Raw genomic sequence first — 21,583 nt, 5'->3', positions numbered from 1 at the left:
ATCCTGCCTGTCTGTCTGTGCCAAACTAGTTCCATCGACCTGCACCCTGACCGTAGTCCTCCATATCCCTCCTATTCATGTACTTTTCTGATCTTCTCTTAAACATTGAAATCAAAACCGCATTCACCACTTCCGCAGATAGCTTGTTCCACACTCTCATCCCCTTGTGAGTGAAGTTCCCCTTAAACATTTCATCTTTCACCCCTAACCCATGACCTCTAGTTGTAGTCTCACCCAATCACAGCAGAAGAAGTTTGCTTACATCTACCCTACCTATATCCCTCATAATTTTATACACTGCTATCAAATCTCCTCTCATTCTCTAATGCTCCAGGGAATGAAGTCCGAGCTGATTTGACCTTTCCCTATAATTCAGGTCCTTAAGACCCAGCAACATCCTTACAAGTTTTCTCTGTACTCTTTCATCCTTATTGATATCGTTCCTGTAGGTGGGTGACCAGATACATCAGGGATATTCAAGAAACTCTTCAATAGGCATGTAGACCAATGAGAAATGGAGATCTATGTGGGAGGGAAGGGTAACATTGATCTTGAAATAGGTCTAAATATTGAACTATCATGTACTGTGCTTTACTATTCTGTGTTCTGTGTCCTAAAAATTGACCATAATGGTCTCCTTAGCATGAACAGAGACAGTGCTGATGTCTGATTTGAAGAAAAACTTCCCTTGCAGCTAGCAAATCCATTTGACCAATTGCCCCAGCAAAACCTTTTTGCTTTCATGATCTATTTCTGAGGATGGTCTTGGGTAAAAGCAAAGAGATACTATGCCAGTGGAACTGCTGCAAAGGTAGAGGACTATCTGTCTGAATGAAAGATTTTGAATATTCACATCATAAATGGCTTGTATTCTTCCTTCATTATATTTATTCAGCTCAGCTATGATGTTCCAATCGATTTCCTAGACCATAGTAATTTAGCTGATATTATGCAGGATTAGATTCTATAGAAGTAAAAAGCTCACAGCTTAATGCTTCCCTCTAAAACGTAATGTTTTTCAACCGGATGGTAGCATTGCTACTTTCTGACAACTTTTCATATATGGACAGTCAAATTTTGCATGCTGGCAACAAGCAGTGCCAAAACTATTAGAAACTTCGCAAGCTTGTTCAAAGTTCAAAGTTCAAAGTATTTTCTACCTACATATTCACCATATACTGTCTTAATTTTCTTGCAGGCATTTACAGGAAAAACAAAATACAGTAGAATCTAAAGAAAACTATACTTGAGCAGACAAAAAAGGGTGACAAATAATCAAGGTGCAAAAGAAGATAAATTGTGCAAATGAAAATAATACTGAGAACATGAGTTGTAAAGAGTCCTGTAGGTCATAGAATCAGTTAAGAGTAGTGGTGAATGAAGTTATCCATGTCAGTTCAGGAGCCTGATAGCTGTCGTGTATTAACTATTCCCTAGTGGTGTGGGTCCTAAGGCACCTATACCTCCTGCGTGATGGTAATAGTAGTGAGAAGAGAGCATGGCCTGGATGATGGGGGTGGGGGGTTGGGGGGGGGTCTTGGCTAATGGATACAGCTTTCTTCTGGCAGCATTCCATGTAAATGTGCTCAAAGGTGGGGGAGAATTTGCCAGTGATTGACTGGGCTGTATCCACCATTTTCGGTAGTCCTTTCCATTCCTGGCCATTGGCGTCTCCATACCCGGCGCCATGAATCGACCAGTCAGGATGCAACCACTGCACGTCAATAGGAGTTTGTTAAGGTCTTTGGTGACATGCCGAAACTATGCAAATTTCTAAGAGATTAGAGGTGCTGCCGTGCCTTCTCAGTGATGACCTTTATGTGACAGATCCTCTGATCTGTTAACGCCAAGGAATTTAAAGCTACTGACCCTCTCCACCTCCATTCCCCAAACGAGGACAGGCTCATGGATCTCCGGCAGTGAGCCATTGCTGTAATGAGTTACAGGCAAGCAGACGGTGCACAGGTCTGTTTTACTTTGCACGATCAAAAGAAGTTACAGCTTATGTTAAAAGCAGTCTATAAATCGGATGCACTTGGATAAATACCTCACCTGCACTGACTGTGATGGCCTCCATGAACTGATCCCGCCAGGAATGTGTCCCGACCACAAGCGCAAGATTCGTCTTCTTTATGAGCTTATCCACTGTGCTCTGCCAGTTAGAGGATGCAGAATTAATGACCGGATCTAATGCACAATGAATCACCCAATAACATTCAACTCACCCTGCATTTACCAGTTCTTTGAATAAGCTCTCCAACTCGTCCCAAATACTTGCTCCCCCTGTGGCCTCCTCTACATCGTTGAGTCTCGAAGCAGATTGGGAGTTCCCTTTACTCCAGCTGCCATGTGCCAGGATCTCCCACTGGCCAGCCATTTTAATTCCCATTCTCACACAGACGTCTCTGTCCATTGCCTCCTCCACTGCAACAGTGAAGCCAAATGCAGGTCGGAGGAGCAGCACCTCATATTCTGTCTTGGTAGTCTTCAACCTGACAGCATTAACATCATTTTCTCTGACTTATGTTAACCACTTCGCCCTGTCCTCCCACCCCCTAATCTCCTGCTTTCCCTTATCCCCCAGCTCCTTTACTTCTTCCCTTTCCCCTCCCCACCATCATGAGACCTGCTCATCACCTTCACCTTCCTCTGGTTCCTCACCTCCTTTCCATTGCTTCCACTCCAGTTGGATTCCTTCTCCTTCAGGCCTATGCTTCTTCCACCTATCAGCTGCCAGCTTCTCACATCACGCTCTTTCTCACTTCCTACCTCCCCCTACGACCAATTACCCAGCAGCTCTTGCTTGTCCCCTCCCCCACCCGCTTATTTCAGCTTCTGCTCGCTACCTTTCTGCTTCTGTTGAAGGGTTTCAGCTGGATTGTTCATCCCATCCCCCCCCCCCCGACCCCAGATGCTGCCTGACCTATTCAGTGTCTCCAGCAACTTTGTGTGTGATACATGTCTAGAAAGACTTTCTGTAAACCTGAAGAACTTTAAGTTGCTGGGGCACAGCCTTCCCATTTGCAAGTCATGTTAAATACCTTTGATAATCCCTTGCCTAGTTGGTCAAATATCGCATTTACAAGGACACCCTGGAATATCTGACCTATTATTGACGTCAAGCTAATGGGCCTATAATTATCTAGTTCTGCTTTTGCCCTATTTGAAAAATTGGATGTACATTGGCATAATTCCAGTTTAGGAAACATTAACATTTTCATTGCTATCAGCACTATTAATTGCTGTCGGTTGCCAGTCATTCTCAAGAGTCAAAGTGTGCATTTGCTTGAGACTTCCTTTATTGAGTATCTTTCAATAACTGAATATAATCAATGATCTTCTCACCTACTTCTCACATTTCAGATTATTTTATTTGTCACATGTACATTGAAACATACAGTAAAATGTATCATTTGCATTAACGACCAACACGACCTAAGAATATGCAAGCCATTGCAATGACTACAAATCTACTGTTAGCTGATCCAATAAAACCTGGCGTTGTTTTTTACCCGTGTATAGCACTTGTAGTCCCAGTTTACTTATAACATTTGTTATTGACCAGTCATTTGGGACTTCATAAAAACTCACCCATTCTTAAGGTACATAATGTGCTTTGTTTTTAAACTTGCTGTTAAAAGCTTTTTATTTATATTCTGTCATGGTGTTGTCAACACACATCATGATTTATCCAACCAACCCCTTCCAAATGCTCTGCCATTTCATCAAAGTAAATTTTTTTTTTCAAATTTACTTCTGGAGATACCTTGTTCCTTAAATTCTATCAACCAATTGAATCAGATATTATTGCGATTAGGTATTTTCCCACATGGACATCTTAACACCAGTATTCACCAGTTCAGTATTAAGCGTTAGACTTACCAAATAAGACTAAGTTAGGGTATTTCAACAAATTTTATGAATCTTATTGATCAGGTGGTCATTGGAAATAAAGTGTTTCTCCCCGTGCTGTTCATTGCGACAAAGTTTCTTTTTGTTAGCAGGGACATACCTCTTATAAACAAGTACAGTATTTCCAATCTACTACAGAGTCACTGGCTCAACAGTCACCACTTTGCTGAAAGCCACGTTCAACACTACTGCTGTGCCTCTGACCACTTTAAGGAAAAGACACAGTGGTACAGCAGGCGACGCCACTACCTCTGGGCTCAGGCAGTCTGAGTTCTTTCCTGACCCCTGAATCTGTCAGTGTGGAACCTTCAAGATCTCCCTTGTGAGTCCATTGGTTTCCCCAGATACTTGCCTCCCTCCCACATCCCAAAGATATGCTGGTTTGCTAGGCTGATTGCCCGATCCTGAAGGGCTGTCTAAGAAAGCCTTATTTATTAGAAAACCCAAAGTCCTAGACCTGTACTTTCCAATATCCCCCTTTCGCTTTATCCATCGGCACAGCCCAGTGCATATTTAAACATGAACATCCAAACAGTAGCCACACTGGTCAACTGATCAGGCTGTCCAGCAATTCTGCATAAACCTTAAAGTGCACTTCGCAACTAGTGTGAGTGCCTTGGGAGCTGGAACTTCCAATCTTGCTGGGAAAATGATAATCAAGCAAAATAGTTGTTATTTTGTAAGATTGCTTGACACTGGTACTGACAAAACGCTACAGCAATCACTGTGAGTAGGTTTAATTGTTGTGGTTCTATTGTCATTAATTAAAGCCAGAAGAGTGCCAAGTTTGCTGTTTGTTTTGTTTTTTATTTGTAATGCTACAATAAGAGAGTACTACTTTTAGAAGAGGAATTACTGTTTGACTAATTCCATGTGTTCTCCTGCCCTGCGGTGTCCCGCATGTCTCATCGTTTCTCTCACTTTCTCAGCATGGGGAGTTGGAGCCAGGTTTGCAGGTGAGCTCAAACACGTTACCACATCTCACTCAGCACTCCCCATATGTACCATAGCGGCCTTGACAGGGTCAGCGGGAGTGACACTGCACCTGACGAAACACTGGGAATGGTCTGTTTTAATTGGCGCAGTGGGTATTAAGAGCTCTGCTGCAAGCAGGCACCAATTAGGGTGCACTGCTCTTTCAAACTGGTCTCTATTTTGCCTTTCCATTGTCCGATGCACTGGTGACAGGTTGCAGAACTGGGCACTGAGCTGGATGGGAAACACAGACGGGGCTGTCAGTGATATTACAGCATAACTTCTGCAGCTTTCAATATTAACGGGAGTTACAAAGGGTTTCTTGAGATTTCATCATGGTTAATAATACCATACGTGCCCTCCGCAACTGAGAACAAGGAGAGGATGCTTAGGAAGCTGAGAGGTCTGAAGGTAGGTAAGTCACCTGGACCAGATGGATTACGCCCCAGGGCTCTGAAAGAAGTACCTGAATAGATTTGAAGGTATTAGTAGTGATCTTCCAAGAACTATTGGACTCTGCAGTGGTTCCGGAGGGCTGGCAAATTGCAAGTCACTCCACTCTTTAAAAAGGGGGGCAAATATGGGAAGTTATAGGCCAGTTAGCTTTACTTCAGAAGCTGACAAGATGTTCGAGACCATTAACAAGGATGAGGCTTCAAGGTACTTGGAGGCACATGGTAGAATGGACTGAATTCAACATGGTTTCCTTTAGGGAAAATCTTATCTAACAAATTTTCTGGAATTATTTGAGGAAATAACAGGCAAGATAGGCAAAGCAGAGTCGTTACATGTTGTTTGCTTGGATTTTCAGAAATGCTACACGAGGCTGCTAAACATGGTATTACACAAAAAGATAAAAAGCATGGCTCGAAGATTGGCTGACTGGCGGAAGGCAAAGAGTGTGAATAAAAGTGGCAAACAACAGGAATTCTGCAGATGCTGGAAATTCAAGCAACACACATAAAAGTTGCTGGTGAACGCAGCAGGCCAGGCAGCATCTCTAGGAAGAGGTGCAGTCGACGTTTCAGGCCGAGACCCTTCGTCAGGACTAACTGAAGGAAGAGCGAGTAAGGGATTTGAAAGTTGGAGGGGGAGGGGGAGATCCAAAATGATAGGAGAAGACAGGAGGGGGAGGGATGGAGCCAAGAGCTGGACAGGTGATAGGCAAAAGGGGATACGAGAGGATCATGGGACAGGAGGTCCGGGAAGAAAGACAAGGTGGGGGGGGGGGGACCCAGAGGATGGGCAAGGGGTATATTCAGAGGGACAGAGGGAGAAAAAGGAGAGTGAGAGAAAGAATGTGTGTATAAAAATAAGTAACAGATGGGGTATGAGGGGGAGGTGGGGCATTAGCGGAAGTTAGAGAAGTCGATGTTCATGCCATCAGGTTGGAGGCTACCCAGACGGAATATAAGGTGTTGTTCCTCCAACCTGGGTGTGGCTTCATCTTTACAGTAGAGGAGGCCGTGGATAGGCATGTCAGAATGGGAATGGGATGTGGAATTAAAGTGGCTTTTTCTAGTTGTCTCCTGGTGGCGAGCGGTGATTGGCAGGGGTCGGTGTAGGCCCATTACTTTGCACATGATATGTTAGTAATCTGGATGACAATATTGATGACCTTGTGGTCAAGTCTGTGGATAACACTAAAACAGGTGGAGTGGCAGGTAGAGTGGAGGAAGTGGAGAGTCTGCAGAAGACTTGGACAGATTAAGAGAATGAGCAAAGAAGTGGCAGATTGAATAGAGTGTTTAGCAGTGTGTGGTCATGCACTTTGGTAGAAGGAATAAAAGCACTGACTATTTTCTAAATGGGGAGCAGGTTCAGAAAACAGAAGCACATAGGGGTTTGGAAGTTCTGGCGCAGGATTCCCTAAAGGTGAACTTACGAGTTGAGTCTGTAGTAAAGAAGGTAAGTGCAATGTTAGCATTCATTTGGAGAGAACTAAAATACAAAAGCAAGGATATAATGCTGAAGTTTTATAAGGCATTGGCCAGACCTTGTTTCGAGTATGGTGAGCAGTTTTGAGACCCTTATCTAAGAAAGGATATGTTGGCATTGGAGAGGATCCAGAGAAGGTTTACAAGAATAATCCTGGGATTGAAAATGTTCCTGTATGAGGAGCGTTGATGGATCAGGCTCCGTACTCACTAGAATTTAGAAGAATCAAAGGGAATCTCGTTGAAAACTATTGAATATTGAAAGGCCTAGATAGAGGGCACATGGAGAGGATGTTTCCTATTGTGCATGGACCTAGAACCAGAGGGCACAGCCTCAGATTAGAAGGGCGTCCCTTTCGAACAAAGATTATAAGGCACTTCTTTAGCAAAAGGGTGGTGGATCCGAAGAGCTCTTTGCCACAGATGGCCTTGGAGGCCAAGTTATTGCATATATTCAAAGTGAAGCAATGGCCTACAGGTATTTCTGTTCCTATTCTTAGGGTCTTTTGGAAATCTGGAATGAAAACAGAAAATGCTGGAAAAATTCAGCTTGTCAGGCAGCATCTGTGGAAAAAAAGAGAGCTCGTAATTCAGGTCTGAGTCTCTCCACTGGGAGAGCTCATTTTTGTCCCCTGCAATATTCCCAACAAACCTGGGATCTTTCTGTTCTCTGTGGCTCAGAAGAAGTGAGCTTAGAGATGGAGGAAGAAAAGCTCAAAAAGCAAATAAATGAGAGGATTCATTCATGTCATTATATTCCGGCATTTGCGGATGATAAAGGCTTTAGAGGCTTCATCAACACACCCCAGCTGGGATAAGGATGTTCTGCCTGAGGCCACTGGGAGCTGCAAATGGTATTGGTAATACAAAATGGTCCACTTAAGAAAAATTATTTTGTAAAGATTTCAGCACAAGTGCACTGGCGAAGCCTCGCTTGGAGTATTGTGAGCAGTTTCGGGCTCTGTTTTTAAGAAAGGATGCGCTGACAATGGAGAGGGTTCAAAGAAGGTTCACAAAAATGATTCTGGGGTTGAAAGGCTTATTATATGTGGAACATTTGCTGGCTCTGGGCCTGTACTCACTGGAATTCAGAAGAATGAAGGGGATCTCATTAAAACCTATGGAAATGTTGAAAGGCCTAAATAGAGTGGATGTGGAGAGGATGTTTCTTATGGTGGGTGAGTCTAGGACCAGAGGACATAGCCTCAGAATAGAGGGATGTCCATTTAGAACAGATGAGGAATTTCTTTAGCTACAGAGTGGTGAATCTGTGGAATTCATTGCCACAGGTGGCGGTGGAATCCAAGTTATTGGGTATATTTAAGGCAGAGGCTGATAGATTCTTGATTAGTCAGGGCATGAGGGTTAAGGAGAGAAGGCAGAGGATTTTGGCTAAGAGGAAAATGGATCAGCCACGATGAAATGACAGAGCAGACTCGATGGACCAAATGGCCTAATTCTGCTTCTATATATTATTGTCTTATTGTTTATTACTGTTGTGTGTACCAAGATATAACATTTGCATGGCACCCAGGCAGATCATGCCATACCTGAGCACATCAAGGTAAAAAAAAGAAAGCACAATGCAGAATATTGTGTTGCACCTACAGCAAAAGTGCAGTGCATTGTAAACAAAGTGCAAGGAGCATTACAGGGTAGATTAGGAGAACAAGAATTCACCTTTAGCGTATGTGCTGTCTGTTCAGGAGCCTGATAACAGTGGGATGGAAGATGCCCTTGAGTCTGGTGCTACATACTCTCAAGCTCTTGTATCTTTTGCGAGAGGGAAGAAGGGAAAACTGGATCATAACTAACTTTGTTTCAACACAATCAGATTTAAGTAGTCTGTACTCACTAATGGGGATGGACTGCTCAAACTTTCCAGAATTCCACAGCCCTACATCCATCTTCACTGCTCATGATGTCGCCTTACTTTATGTCCCTTGTGTCAACAGAACACTTGAATGTGACTTTTCATCCCATCAAACAAATTGGTTATAAATATGATGATTGGTTGAAGTCCAAAAACATCCTTGCAGGGCACCTCTCTCCACATGTGGCCCATATGGGTATGTACCCAATATCCTCACCTTCCATCTCCAGCTGTGGAGCTAATTTCTTTCTCAATAGTCTCTCTTCAAATGCATGGGCTTCAGCTTCAGTTAGTGATCTCCTCTGAGGAACTTTATCAATTGTCCTCAGGAATCATTCCTCTTCGAATTCTTCAGTCACCTCCTCAAAAACTTAATTTGTAATATTCATAAATGTATTAATTTTTACTGCTTTGTGCTGTCTGTCTCTGATCTGCAGAGAATTTCCAAGGTGTCCTTAATTATAGTCTGCTAATTTCTGCATGACTCTCTTTAGAACTAACACTTTCACACCTTATGTTCTATCTGCCATAATCCGTTATTTCATACTTTGTACTATACTTTTTCTGTCACTTGACTGTCCATGTTTTTCTGCAATGCATCATATGTAAAACTGACAGCCTCATGTTGGCAGTGGGTTGTGGGGCAGAGAAAGACAAAGCTTGCATAAAAATGGTGTATCCAAACATAGGAGTGGATGGTTGTGCCATTTCTGTTCCAGGTGCTTTCTGGATATGTTCAGTTTTGTACCCATCAGAGTTGAGGAAGCAAAGATGGGACCTGGATCTTGGTAACAAGCAGTTTTAATAAGCTAAAGTTAGTGGACCACAGTGAGATATGGAGATTTCCGAGTAAATCAACTACTGCCACAAGCGCGTACATCTTCGGCCATTCAGAACAGAAAATGTTTCATTTCAACAAATTCAATTGTCCAGCATCTAAGCGGACATGAAGAAGACGTGAGGGATTTGTGTAAGTTGCAGGTTTTTGAAAGGGTGGATGATTTCTAGAAGAATTTATAATGAGAATCTTGGAGGGCAGATGGCTTAGGATTCCCCAGGACAGAATTGGAAGGGTACCTCAAAGAGTAGATTACCAAGGACAATATTGTGGTCAAAAAGAAATTATTCCATGTAAGGGTAGGGGTTCCCCAGGAAATATACTTACTAATTTGCATTATTCAGTACTGATAAGTCATGCATGTATGTGTTGGCAAGGTAGCGTAGAAAATAGGACAAACCAAAGGAAATGGTGAATAGGAAGCCTTGCAGATTCCCTTCTCTCTCTAACCCGAGTCAATGGATAGTGATTGGGAACAGGAACCCTGACTTAATTCTCTTGTCTCTCACACAGGGGTCACTAAGCATTGATGGGAACAAGGACCCCAGCAGATTTCCCTCTTTCTTTAACCCAGAGGCAGCAGAACAATGGTTATCCAGCAGGCGTCGCAGCACAGCAGCAGCGGCCTTTCGGATCTGGTGCTACTTTAATTTGTTTTTTAATTTAATTTTAAGGCACAGTTATGGTTTAGGGCAATGGATAACAGAGTGACTATCTACCATCGCCAAATGCTGCTACAATACAGAGATCACCTAAAAACAAACCTTCATGAAGATCTGCTGGTTAAATTGAGCGATCTTGGCTTGCTGAGAGAATCAGGCCTGCAGTCCTTGGAGTCGCCTGATGCCAGTGGCCGGAGGTAGGGACGTCGTAAGCGGTGTGCGAGGAAGTGGAAGCGAGGAGAGCAGGCAGGAGTCTGTGCCAGGAAAAAAGCAAGTCCTAGCCGCTGGCTCTCCTGTCCATTCTGCTCTCCAATGGACATTAAGTTGGACTACATCCAACTCCAGCGAAATACTCGGCGGGAGTACAGCTGTTTATTTATGTAATAGTTTTACCCTCAAGCCATCGGACTACCAACCTACTGCCCTCCACTGTGCCTATTGTCTTGTTTATCATTTATTGTAATGCCTGCATTGTTCTGTGTACTTTATGCAGTCCTGGGTAGATCTGTAGTCTAGTGTAGTTTTTGTGTTGTTTTACACGGTTCAGTGTAGTTTTTGTATTGTTTCATGTAGCACCATTGTCCTGAAAAACATTGTCTCATTTCTACTGTGTACTGTACCAGCAGTTATGGTCGAAATGACAATAAGAAGTAACTTGACTTGACTTGTTAGGAGTAAGAACATTTTTACTTACTTCCTCTACCTAGACCTGGGGGAGGCAGGAGGTGAGGGAGAACAAAATTACTATCTTATTGTCCCCAATTCACTATTCTGTATATTTGCTAGTATTAACATTTGCTTCTTTCCATTATTTAACTTTATGAATGGATCTATAATAGTTTAAAGTACTCCGTAATAGTTTAAAGATGAAACAAATTAATTTCTTACCTTAAATTCATAAGATTCTTCAATGATGACCTCCAATTTTGGATGTTCACCCAAAATGGGTTTCCCCATTTCTGCAATGCGTTTTGCTTCCTCCTCCTCAATTGTCAGTTTACGGTTAGCATCCTCTGCAAAACAAAGAGTTTACTTCATCAACTAAAACTGCAGAGTGGTGTTTCCTGTTCTTGTGTACTCTCCACCCCATCCCACAATACCTGCCCATCCCATTGCCTTTAGACCTTTCAAAAGGCATCCACATATACATCAACAGCAAATTTGCAAAGATGCTGCTCTGCTCTGATGGCTTAATTCAATTTCCCTGTTGATCCAAGCTACCTACAAGCAGTCATGTTGGTTATAAATGTAAAATAAAGACAACAGAATTCACTGCAATATTTGGGCTGCAGTCTTCAGTGACTTACATCCACGAAGTACATATTGGTGAAAACAAACTGAACTAAAACCAAATCAAAACTATACCTAAATTGAAAGGCCATTTAGTTACTGTTTGTAATATTCTCTGCAACTTTTCATCATGTTTCCCCAACAAAACCATAGGTATCCATACCCTCTTCTCAGTTATCAGAGCAGGACATGTTTTTTTTAATGAACAGCAACAACCAGTTGTTGCAATGTGAACTGTATAATTATTATACTTGATCCTGATCAAGCCATGCATGACTGATTTCCTTCTTTCTCTCACACAAAGATTTGAAAGTTGACAACTTCTAACAGAACTTTGTTACACCAAAGAAGTCTAAATATGAAAAAAATGAGCATTCGAAGTGGACATTGAAGTCTGATACTTCAATATAGTTCTGTACTAATAATAATAGATTAAAAGATGTGTCCGTCACTGAGTATCTGGGGTTTAAAGTAGCACCTGAATCCTGAAAATGAATTACCTTCCCTGCTATTAGTTGATTTGTCATCTACGTAGGATATTACTTGTGCAATAAGATTTGTACCAGCCACTGTAAAGCATACAGGAGAAATTCCAAGTAATTCTCCCTTCAATCTCATCACCTATCCTTTGAGTCTATCCACTATGGCAAGCCTATGTCTTGCTACCAGATAATTTATACTCCAGGATTCCATGATTTGGGCTTATTAAATGGAAGAGATAATTGGGTTATCAATGGAAAAACTAAAAGAAGATGTTCCATTGCTCCAGGAGACGTGTTAAGGCACAGTAAGAACTGTGGTTTCCATCTCGCTGCTTCTTGGTCCTATGGAAGTTGCTGAAGAAAGCTAGATAAAGAAATTGGCATGAAATTGTCCTTTTTATGAGGCTCTCATACATCATACACCATTGGCTTTACCCCCTCCAGTTCTCTGTTTCCTCCTCCAGCTCTTCCGCCCTTCAGAATCTCCAAGTGGCTGTGGTTTCAATCTCTCAGAGGTTAGCCTCTGGCATTCCTACCCTAGGTCCCTCCTTCTCCCTATCTTTCTGCACTCCTTTACAATGCTCCGTAAAACCAAGGGCTAAGCCTTCAGCCATCTGCTCTACACCCCTGGTGTATCTCAGGGCGAAACTTTGATAAAATCCCTTTATATTCCCTTAAGACATTTTATTTAATTTAAAGTGCTATATAATTGCAAGCTGTTGTTACAAGTAAGTGCAGTGATTTTTGTCCGCCTTCAAAGACAAGAAATGAAGTCTTACGGATAATTGTTACTCCACAACAAAGATGCAACCATAGCGCATGTGTTTAACGGATCAAGGGTGGATTTTGTGTCTCAATTAAATCTTTTTGATAGGAAAGAGCTTCATTGTATTTTATTTCATTCAGCTTTGTCCTCAGAATGTTCCTCACTTGAAGTTTAGCAGCAGTTCAAAGCCAATCTTCTCCCTAGCTGTATTAAGCTTGACATAGCAATGTAGCCAAAGATTTTTCAACTCATTCAACTGAGTTTCTCACAAGCACAAAATATTGACGTCTGAATGATCTTAAGGTGCATCCAATGAAAGTGTTACTGCTGTCAAAGGCTGGAACTATAATTATATTTCTTCTAAAATATTAGAAGCCAAAAACACAAGACAATCTGCTGATGCTGTAAATCTTGAGCAGTGTACACAAAATGCTGGAGGGACTCAGCGAGTCAAACAGCATTAATATAGGGGAATAAATGGTCCATGTTTTGGGCAAAAACCAGAAAAAGAAGGTGGAGGGGAGTAGGGGGAGGAGTACAAGCTGGCAGGTGATAAATAAGACCAGGAGAGGGCGAAGGTAGGTGGGTGGAGTAAAGTAAAAAGCTGGGAGGTAAGAGGTAGAAGAGGTAAAGGGCTGAAGAAGGACTCTGATAGGAGAGGACAGTGGACCATTGATGAAGAGGAAAGAGGAAGGATACTAGAGGGAAGTGATGGGCAGGTGAGGTGAAGGTTGGTTTGCAGATGCAGCAGGCTTTCAAGAAGGCAAATGGAATGTTGGCCTTCATTGCTAGAGGGATTGAATTTAAGAGCAGGGAGGTTATGCTGCAACTGTACAGGGTACTGATGAGGTTGCACCTGGAGTACTGCGTGCAGTTCTGGTCTCCTAACTTGAGAAAGGATATACTGGCTTTGGAGGCGGCGTAGAGGAGGTTAACTAAGTTGATTCCAGAGATGAGGGGATTAGACTATAAGGAGAGATTGAGTTGCCTGGGACTGTACTCACTGGAATTCAGAAGGATGAGAGGAGATCTTATAGAAACATATAAAATTTTGAAAGGGATAAGATAGAGCAGAAAAGTTGTTTCCACTGGTAGGTGAGACTAGAACTAGGGGACACAGTTTCAAGATTTAGGGGAGTAGATTTAGGACAGAGATGAGGAGGAACTGCTTTTCCCAGAGAGTGGTGAATCTGTGGAATTCTCTGCCCAATGAAGCAGTGGAGGCTACCTCAGTAAATATACTTAAGACAAGGTTAGAAGATTTTTGCATAGTTGGGGAATTAAGGGTTATGTGGGAAAGGCAGGTAGGTGGAGATGAGTCCATGGCCAGAGCAAGTATGATCTTATTGAATGGCAGAGCAGGCTCTACGGCCTAGAAGGCCTACTCCTGCTCCTATTTCTTATGTTCTTTTGAAGAGAATGAGTGAAAGGGGAACCAGAATGGGGAATGAAAAAGAGAGAAGGGTGAGGTGAAGAAATTACTTAAAGTTAGAGAAATGAATATTCAAGTTATCAGGCCACTCGGATATGAGGTGTTGTTCCTCCAACCTGAGTTTTACCTCAGAATAGGCAGTAGGAGAGGCCATGGACCAACATGTCACAAAGGGAATGGGAAGTCGAATTGAAATGGGTGGCCACCAGGAAATCCTGGCTTTTGTGTCTTCTACTTGCCACCTACCAGCTTGTACTCCTTTCCATCTCCCCACCTTCTTACTCTGGTGTCTTGCCCCTTCCTTCCCTGCCCTGATGAAGAGTTTCAGCCCAAAGTGATGACTGCTTATTCTCCTCTGTTGATGCTGCTTAACTTACTAAGTTCCTCCAGCACTTTGTGTGTATTGCTATTGGTAGCCAAAAATCTTATGTCTAAGCAAACTGTGTGAGTGAACAAACATGCTACAAAAATAAAAAAAGTTATGTCTTCATGTATTCAAAATTCTAGTATGTTTATTATCAAAAAAAGTATAAATTATATACCTTGAGATTTGTTTGCTTACAGGCAGCCACAAGGCAAGAAACCCGAAGAACTCAATTAAAAAGACACCATAAACAAGGGAAAACACAGACACAGACACACACACAGACACGCAGACACACACACACACACACACACACACACACACACACACATCATGCAAACAATAGAAGCAAACGACAGCATTCTGAACCAGACTGACTCCCTAGATCCGCTCCCCTGAGCAGCCAGAGTAGGCCCAAGCCTACTCACGTTGGCCATCTCAGTTCATCTTAGCAGGTCAAAAAATGCCGTGAAACTCACGGGGCCGACAGCCTCCAGAGAGGGGTATGAACATCACGGGCAAGTGAACAAAATCAGCCAGACCTTTGCCTCTGGTGCCGACACTCGGGCTTTTCAGTTTATCTGGACCACGTTTAAATTGCCCAAGCACTAGGTCGTGCCTCACTCTAGGACCTGGGTCCCGGCGCAGCGACACAGCCGAAGCTGTTCTCAGTCTCACGAAATCGGTTCGCCGCTTGGAGTGATCCACCTCGGACCCAGAGTACACGGACAGGCATCGAAACTCTTCTGCATCGACTCCTCTACAAATCGTTCACTCCAACGATTCACTCTCCACCTGCAACCCCATCTTGAACATGTTGCCCCTCGGCTTTGCAATGCACCCGCACAGCCCATCCTTCCAATCAGCTTCACCTCCGCTTGCTTCTTCATTGATAATTGACCACAACTTACTTCAGGAAAGGTGTTATTCGTAATGTTTTTAGTCATTTACACATCAAAAACTAATGTTGTATTTTGTATATATTTACATCGAGACAAAGCTTTATTGACACAACTTTAAAACTATTTACATATTTAGTCTTTAATACTTTAAGCCGTAGCAGGGTTAATGTCTATGCTGATGTTACCCTGCTGTACATTGGATAGATCACTTGACTTTGCTGTCCAATAAGATGATAATATAAACATACATATGGACACAGACAGCATTTTCCATGGTGCATGATATATATTACCCCGTTCCCGCCTAAATTTTGGCAACAATAGTAGGATGCAAGAAACATTGCAATGACTGTGGAAGGGTTTCAGTTTCTTCCTCTGCACAGTGATCAAGTTTTGACGACTCTGCCAATATCTGTAACCCATTGGGCCTTTCCTGAAGACACAGGAGAGATTGCAGGTGCTGGAATCTGAAGAACATAACAGGAGGATGAGAAATAGGAGCAGGAGTAGGCCATCTGGCCCGTTGAGCCCGCTCCGCCATTCAATAAGATCATGGCTGATCTGGCCATGGACTCATCTCCACCTACCTGCCTTTTCCCCGTATCCCTTGATTCTTCCAGTATGCAAAAATCTATCCAACCTTGTCTTGAATATATTTACTGAGGTAGCATCCACTGCTTCATTAGGCAGAGAATTCCACAGATTCACCACTCTCTGGGAAAAGCAGCTCCTCCTCATCTCTGTCCTAAACCTACTCCCCTGAACCTTGAGGCTATGTCCCCCTAGTTCTAGTCTCACCTACCAGTGGAAACAACTTTCCTGCCTCTATCTCAGTATCAGAATCAGAATCAGGTTTATTATCACCGGAATGTCACGTGAAATTTGTTACCTTAGCAGCAGCAGTTCAATGTAAAACATAAAATAGGAGAAGAAATAATAATAATAATAAATAAATAAGCAAATCTTATTCAGTATACTTTATACAGTATATGTATATTGAATAGATTAAAAATCATGTAAAAAACAGAAATACTATACAGCATATTTTTTAAAAAGTGAGGTAGTGTCCAAGGGTTCAATGGCCATTTATGTATCGGATGGCAGAGGGGAAGAAGCTGTTCCTGAATCACTGAGTGTGTGCCTTCAGGCTTCTGTATCTCCTACCTGATGGTAACAGTGAGAAAAGGGCATGCCCTGGGTGCTGGAGATCCTTAATAATGTACGCTGCTTTTCTGAGTCACTGCTCCTTGAAGATGTCCTGGGTACTTTGTAGGCTAGTACCCAAGATGGAGCCGACTAAATTTACAACCCTCTGCAGCTCCTTTCAGTCCTGTGCAGTAGCACCCCCCGCCATACCAGACAGTGATGCAGCCTGTCAGAATGCTCTCCACAGTACATTGATAGAAGTTTTTGAGTTATTTGTTGACATACCAAATCTCTTCAAACTCCTAATGAACTACAGCCACTGTCTTGCCTTCTTCATAACTGCATCAATATGTTGGGACCAGGTTAGATCCTCAGAGATCTTGACACCCAGGAACTTGAAATTGCTCACTCTCTCCACTTCTGATCCCTCTGTGAGGATTGGTATGTGTTCCTTCATCTTACCTTTCTGGAAGTCCACAATCAGCCCTTTTGTCTTACTGACGTTGAGTGCCAGGGTGTTGCTGCAGCACCACTCCACTAGTTGGCATATCTCACTCCTGTACGCCCTCTCGTCACCACCTGAGATTCTACCAACAATAGTCTTATCTACCCCTTTCGTAATTTTATATGTTTCTGTAAAATCTCCTCTCATCCTTCTGAATTCTAGTGAGCGCAGTTCTAGGCGACTCAATCTCTCCTCATAATCTAATCCCCTCATCTCTGGAATCAGCCTGGTGAACTTCCTCTGCACCACCTCCAAAGCCAGTATATCCTTCCTCAAGTAAGGAGACCAGAACTGCATGCAGTACTCCAGGTGCGACCTCACCAGTACCCTGTAGAGTTACAGCATAACCTCGCTGCTATAAAATTCAATCCCTCTAGCAATGAAGGCCACATCCCACTTGCCTTCTTGATAGCCTGCGGCACCTGCAAACCAACCTTTTGTGATTCATGCACAAGCATTCCCAAGTCCCTCTGCACAGCAGCATGCTGCAATTTTTAACATTTGAATAATAATCTGTTCTTTCATTTTTCCTTCCAGAAGCAACAAACAATCTGCAGGAGGAGCACAGAGAAGTGAGCAGCATCTGTGAGTGTTTCTTGGTCTCGTCTGGATTTTCAGACACAGTTAGTGGAAAACCTTCTTTGAATGAATTAAACATTTAGATCACACTTTTTCACCCAGCAACAGAGTTCTCACGTATTAGCGGTGACAGAGAACCTGCAATGGTATTCTGTTTGAAATCCTGTCCTCAATGGTATGATTACTGCCTGCCGTCCATCCTGAAATTTGTAACTTGCTACAGATTTGGGCCTAATATTGCAAGCTGAGGGAGGCAGGGTGGAAATTCGTCTCTACCAAAGAAGGTATAGGCACTCCTTCCCTCTGCAGCTCACCCCTTGGGCAAGGTGTAGCATCCCTTGGGCAAGGGTCACGTGAAGCCATGGGAGCAGGTGGTGGATGGTCATATGAGCAGCTGGTCTATATCACAAGTCCTGTTTATGCAACCACTGATGCTAGGCAGATAATTGGAGTACTGATAATGGCTGGGGTCACCCGTCTTGTAAAGGCACTGCCCAGAAGAAGGTAATGGCAAACCACTTCTGTAGTGAAATACGCGAAAAACAATCATGGTCATGGAAAGACCATGCTCACCTATGCCAATGACACAGCACATAATGATAATGATGACTGCAAGCTGAGGCTTATGATCTAAAAACTGAATGAAGGACTTTGCTCAGTAAAAAACTATGTTATTTCTTATTTCCAAACCTTATTTCAAGTGCGTCCTATTCAATCTGTAACAATCAACCTGTCATAGCATCTTCTCCTTGCCAATCAACAGAGCTGCATCTGAAGGATGTGTTCTTGGCCCACTGTTCTACTCTCTACACTCATGACCGTGTAACTAGAGTGCCATCAATATATTTGCTGATGTCACAACTATCGCTGGTGGGATTTCAGATGTGAATGAGGAGGGGAACAGGAGGCAGAGAAATTGGGCAGTTGAGTGGCGTTGCAACAACAACCTAGCACTCAACATCAGCAAGACCATGGAATTGATTGTAGATTTCAGGAAGGGAAAGTTGTGAAAACACACACCAGTCCTCATTGAGGGGGCTGCCGTGCAAAGAATGAGTAGTTTCAAGTTCCTGGGCATCAATATCTCACAGGATCTATCCTAAGCCTAACATATTAATGAAACCATGGAGAAGGCATGCCAAAGACTATACTTCATTAGTATTCTGTGGAGATTTGGTTTGTGTCGAACACACTAGTAAATTTCTATAGATGCACTGTGAAGAGTATTTTGACTGGTTACATTACCGCCTGGATCTTATCATCATCCAGCACGGAGCATCCACACCAGGACCACCAGACTCAAAAGCAGCTACTTTCTCCAAGCAGTAAGGCTGATCAAGACCTCCAGCCACTAACCCACCCTTCCACAACCCCACCACCATTACTTATCAGCCACCTTATATACCTGTGCCTGGCACCATTTTATGGACATACAGTGCAATTAACTCCTGTACGTAAGCTATCTTATGTATTCATATTTATTTTGTTTTTTTGTGCTGCATTGGATCTGGAGTAGAAATTATTTCGTTCTCCTTTACACTTGTGTACTGGAAATGGCATTAAATGATCTTGAAGCTTGATCAAAAGAGGCCATACAGGGTTGGAGGCTCAGGTAGCTCCATCACAGGCATGTCTCCCCACCACTGAGGACATTTTCAAAAGGCAGTGGTCTCACAATCCGGCACATGCCCTCTTCTCAGTATTACCGCCATCAGGGATGAGATACAGGTGCCGGAAGATGCACACTCAGTGTTTTAGGTACAGGTTCCTAACCTCCAACATTAGATTTCTGAATGGTCCACGAACTCATGAACACTACTTCACTATATCTCTTTTGTACATTGTTTTACAGTAACTTTTGTCTTGCACTGTTCTGCTGCCACAAAAAAACAACTTTCTGACACACGCCAGTAATAATAAACCTGATTCTGATCTATGAATAATCATGTTGTCTCCTTGACAGAGGAAGAAACTAAAACAATGGGATTTTCTTTCACATCAACATTACTGCACTATGATAATTCAGACATAACATCAGAATCAACATGGAGAATTTCACTTACTAAGCTTTCAATATAAGCACACTAAGCTTCCTTATCCAACCCCCATTGCTCTTCCTTTCTCAACAAATGATACAATGACCTGCCCGCCATCACAAAAACTGCTAGCAATAGCACGTCATTCTACACTTAGGGGAATTGCTATATCTGCTATATTTCCAAGTTTCAATGCATTAGTGGTCACCTCTACTATTTTTTGTCACTGATGTAGGCCATCAGCATTAACTCTCAAACCAAGAGACAAATCACCCGATTGAAAAGCATGCAACTGCTTCATTTCAATTCACTTGGGTAATCTCCTGGCACCACTTCCAAAATCTGGAGGTTTTCTTCTTCTCCGCTTGTAGCAATCAATAAAAACAAAGCAATGATCCAACACTTAAAAAATCTTAAGGCTTGGAATGTTGTGTTCTGTTCCATGTGTAGACAGTCAGGTGGTGCTATCTTTTCAATATTTAATTGTGCTTAGGCGCTATGAATGTTTCTGATCTTATTCATCACCTGCAGGTCTTGCAAAGTGAGTGTAGATTTGTAGTCTTCACATGAGATGGATATTCATTTCCTGAGCAAGGGGCGTGGGGTCACATGTTTTGCAATGCTCACTTTTTAAACACAGCAGCTGCCTCTTGTCAAGGTCAAAACAATTGTGAGTATACTTCCAACTTTATTGAATAAATTCTTCTCGGGCTTCTAGCCAGGTAAGGGTAATGATTATCACCGACATTTCAATGACAAACTCGGCCATCCTCGTCAGGGATGATGCCTGGGCATGTCTAGTCCAGTGGTATTTATACCCTGTAATCCATCCCTCTGATTGGTTAGTCCTCGTCCAATCAGGTCTTCGCTCTTTCACCTTGTTTACAATCGGATTCCAGTTCTTACTTAGAGTGAGAGCTTTGGCTTTATCAAAATACAAAAGTTACTTTTCCTCCAGTTTTATTTCAATGGCTTCCTTTACCAGGCGATCCCAAAAGTCACTGGCGCGGCACAGTAGTTTTATGCTGTTGAAGTCAATCCTATGGCCATTGCGAATGCAGTGTTCTGATACTGCCGATTTCTCCGGGTAACCCAAATGGATACACCTCCTGTGCTCTTTGATGCACATTTCCACCATGTATCCCATCTGGTCGATATACGCTGCTCCAGATTCACAGGGAATCCTGTAAATGCCAGCCAACCTGAGTCTAAGGTCATCTTTGACCTGCACAAACTGTGACTTGAGCTTCCTTACGGGTTTGTGGTTGGAATTAATCCGGTAATTCTCCAGGATCCTGGTGATACTTCCAGAAACTGTGGAAATATAGGGAAGACAAGTGGTAGCAATGGGTTACTCCTCATTGTTAGGTTTCCTGGTTTTTCTGTCAGTGCTCTTAAGGTTGACTTAAGGTTGTGCAAAAAGAGTATCTGAGGAACCATCACATATATGTGAAGTCACTCAAATGGCAAAGGGTATAAGTGTAGACAACAGTTCCAGCTATTAGGAATGGGGTAAAGAACATCAAGAAGAATGAAAGGAGTGAGCTAGAATCCGTTTCTCTGGCTTCGATTTCAGCAACGATGATTTATTCTTCTGTATTGTTGGTATGTTTCTTTAGTTTATAGGAATCCTATCTGTGTTTTGGAGATTCTTTGTGTTTTAGAAAAGGTTTGTAATCTGGAAATGTCTTATAAGATAGAAGCCCTCTGTGAGTTTTAGATGTGTTCTAAGAGTGTTGTTTGGATTTAAACATGTATTGCGGAAAACAAATGAGCAGTGTTTTAAACTACTTTGTTAACTCAAAGTATCTTCTCTTTGTTCGGCGGTGGGGGAGAACCCACCACTCAATTAGTGGGTATTGTTAGCTGAACTCACCGTGGTGA

At 42.6% G+C, this 21,583-nt stretch overlaps 1 protein-coding gene across 6 annotated transcripts in view; it reads right to left on the bottom strand.

Moving 5' to 3' along the window:
* Nucleotides 1–21,583, bottom strand: part of slc8a3 (solute carrier family 8 member 3) — a 518,329-nt gene that overhangs the window by 46,434 nt on the left and 450,312 nt on the right. For all 6 annotated transcript variants that reach the window (XM_063052126.1, XM_063052143.1, XM_063052133.1 and 3 more), the window contains 2 exons: nucleotides 11,086–11,210; nucleotides 2,053–2,152 (listed from right to left, as the gene is read on the bottom strand). In XM_063052126.1, coding sequence (XP_062908196.1) covers nucleotides 2,053–2,152; nucleotides 11,086–11,210 — 225 coding nt within the window. The remainder of the gene's footprint in view (nucleotides 1–2,052; nucleotides 2,153–11,085; nucleotides 11,211–21,583) is intronic.

The sequence above is a fragment of the Mobula hypostoma genome, chromosome 1 (genome assembly GCF_963921235.1).
Source record: "Mobula hypostoma chromosome 1, sMobHyp1.1, whole genome shotgun sequence".
Classification (NCBI taxonomy): Eukaryota; Metazoa; Chordata; class Chondrichthyes; order Myliobatiformes; family Myliobatidae; genus Mobula; species Mobula hypostoma.
The sequence above is the reverse complement of the archived record's forward strand: the minus strand, read 5'-3'. Positions and strand labels throughout refer to the sequence as shown.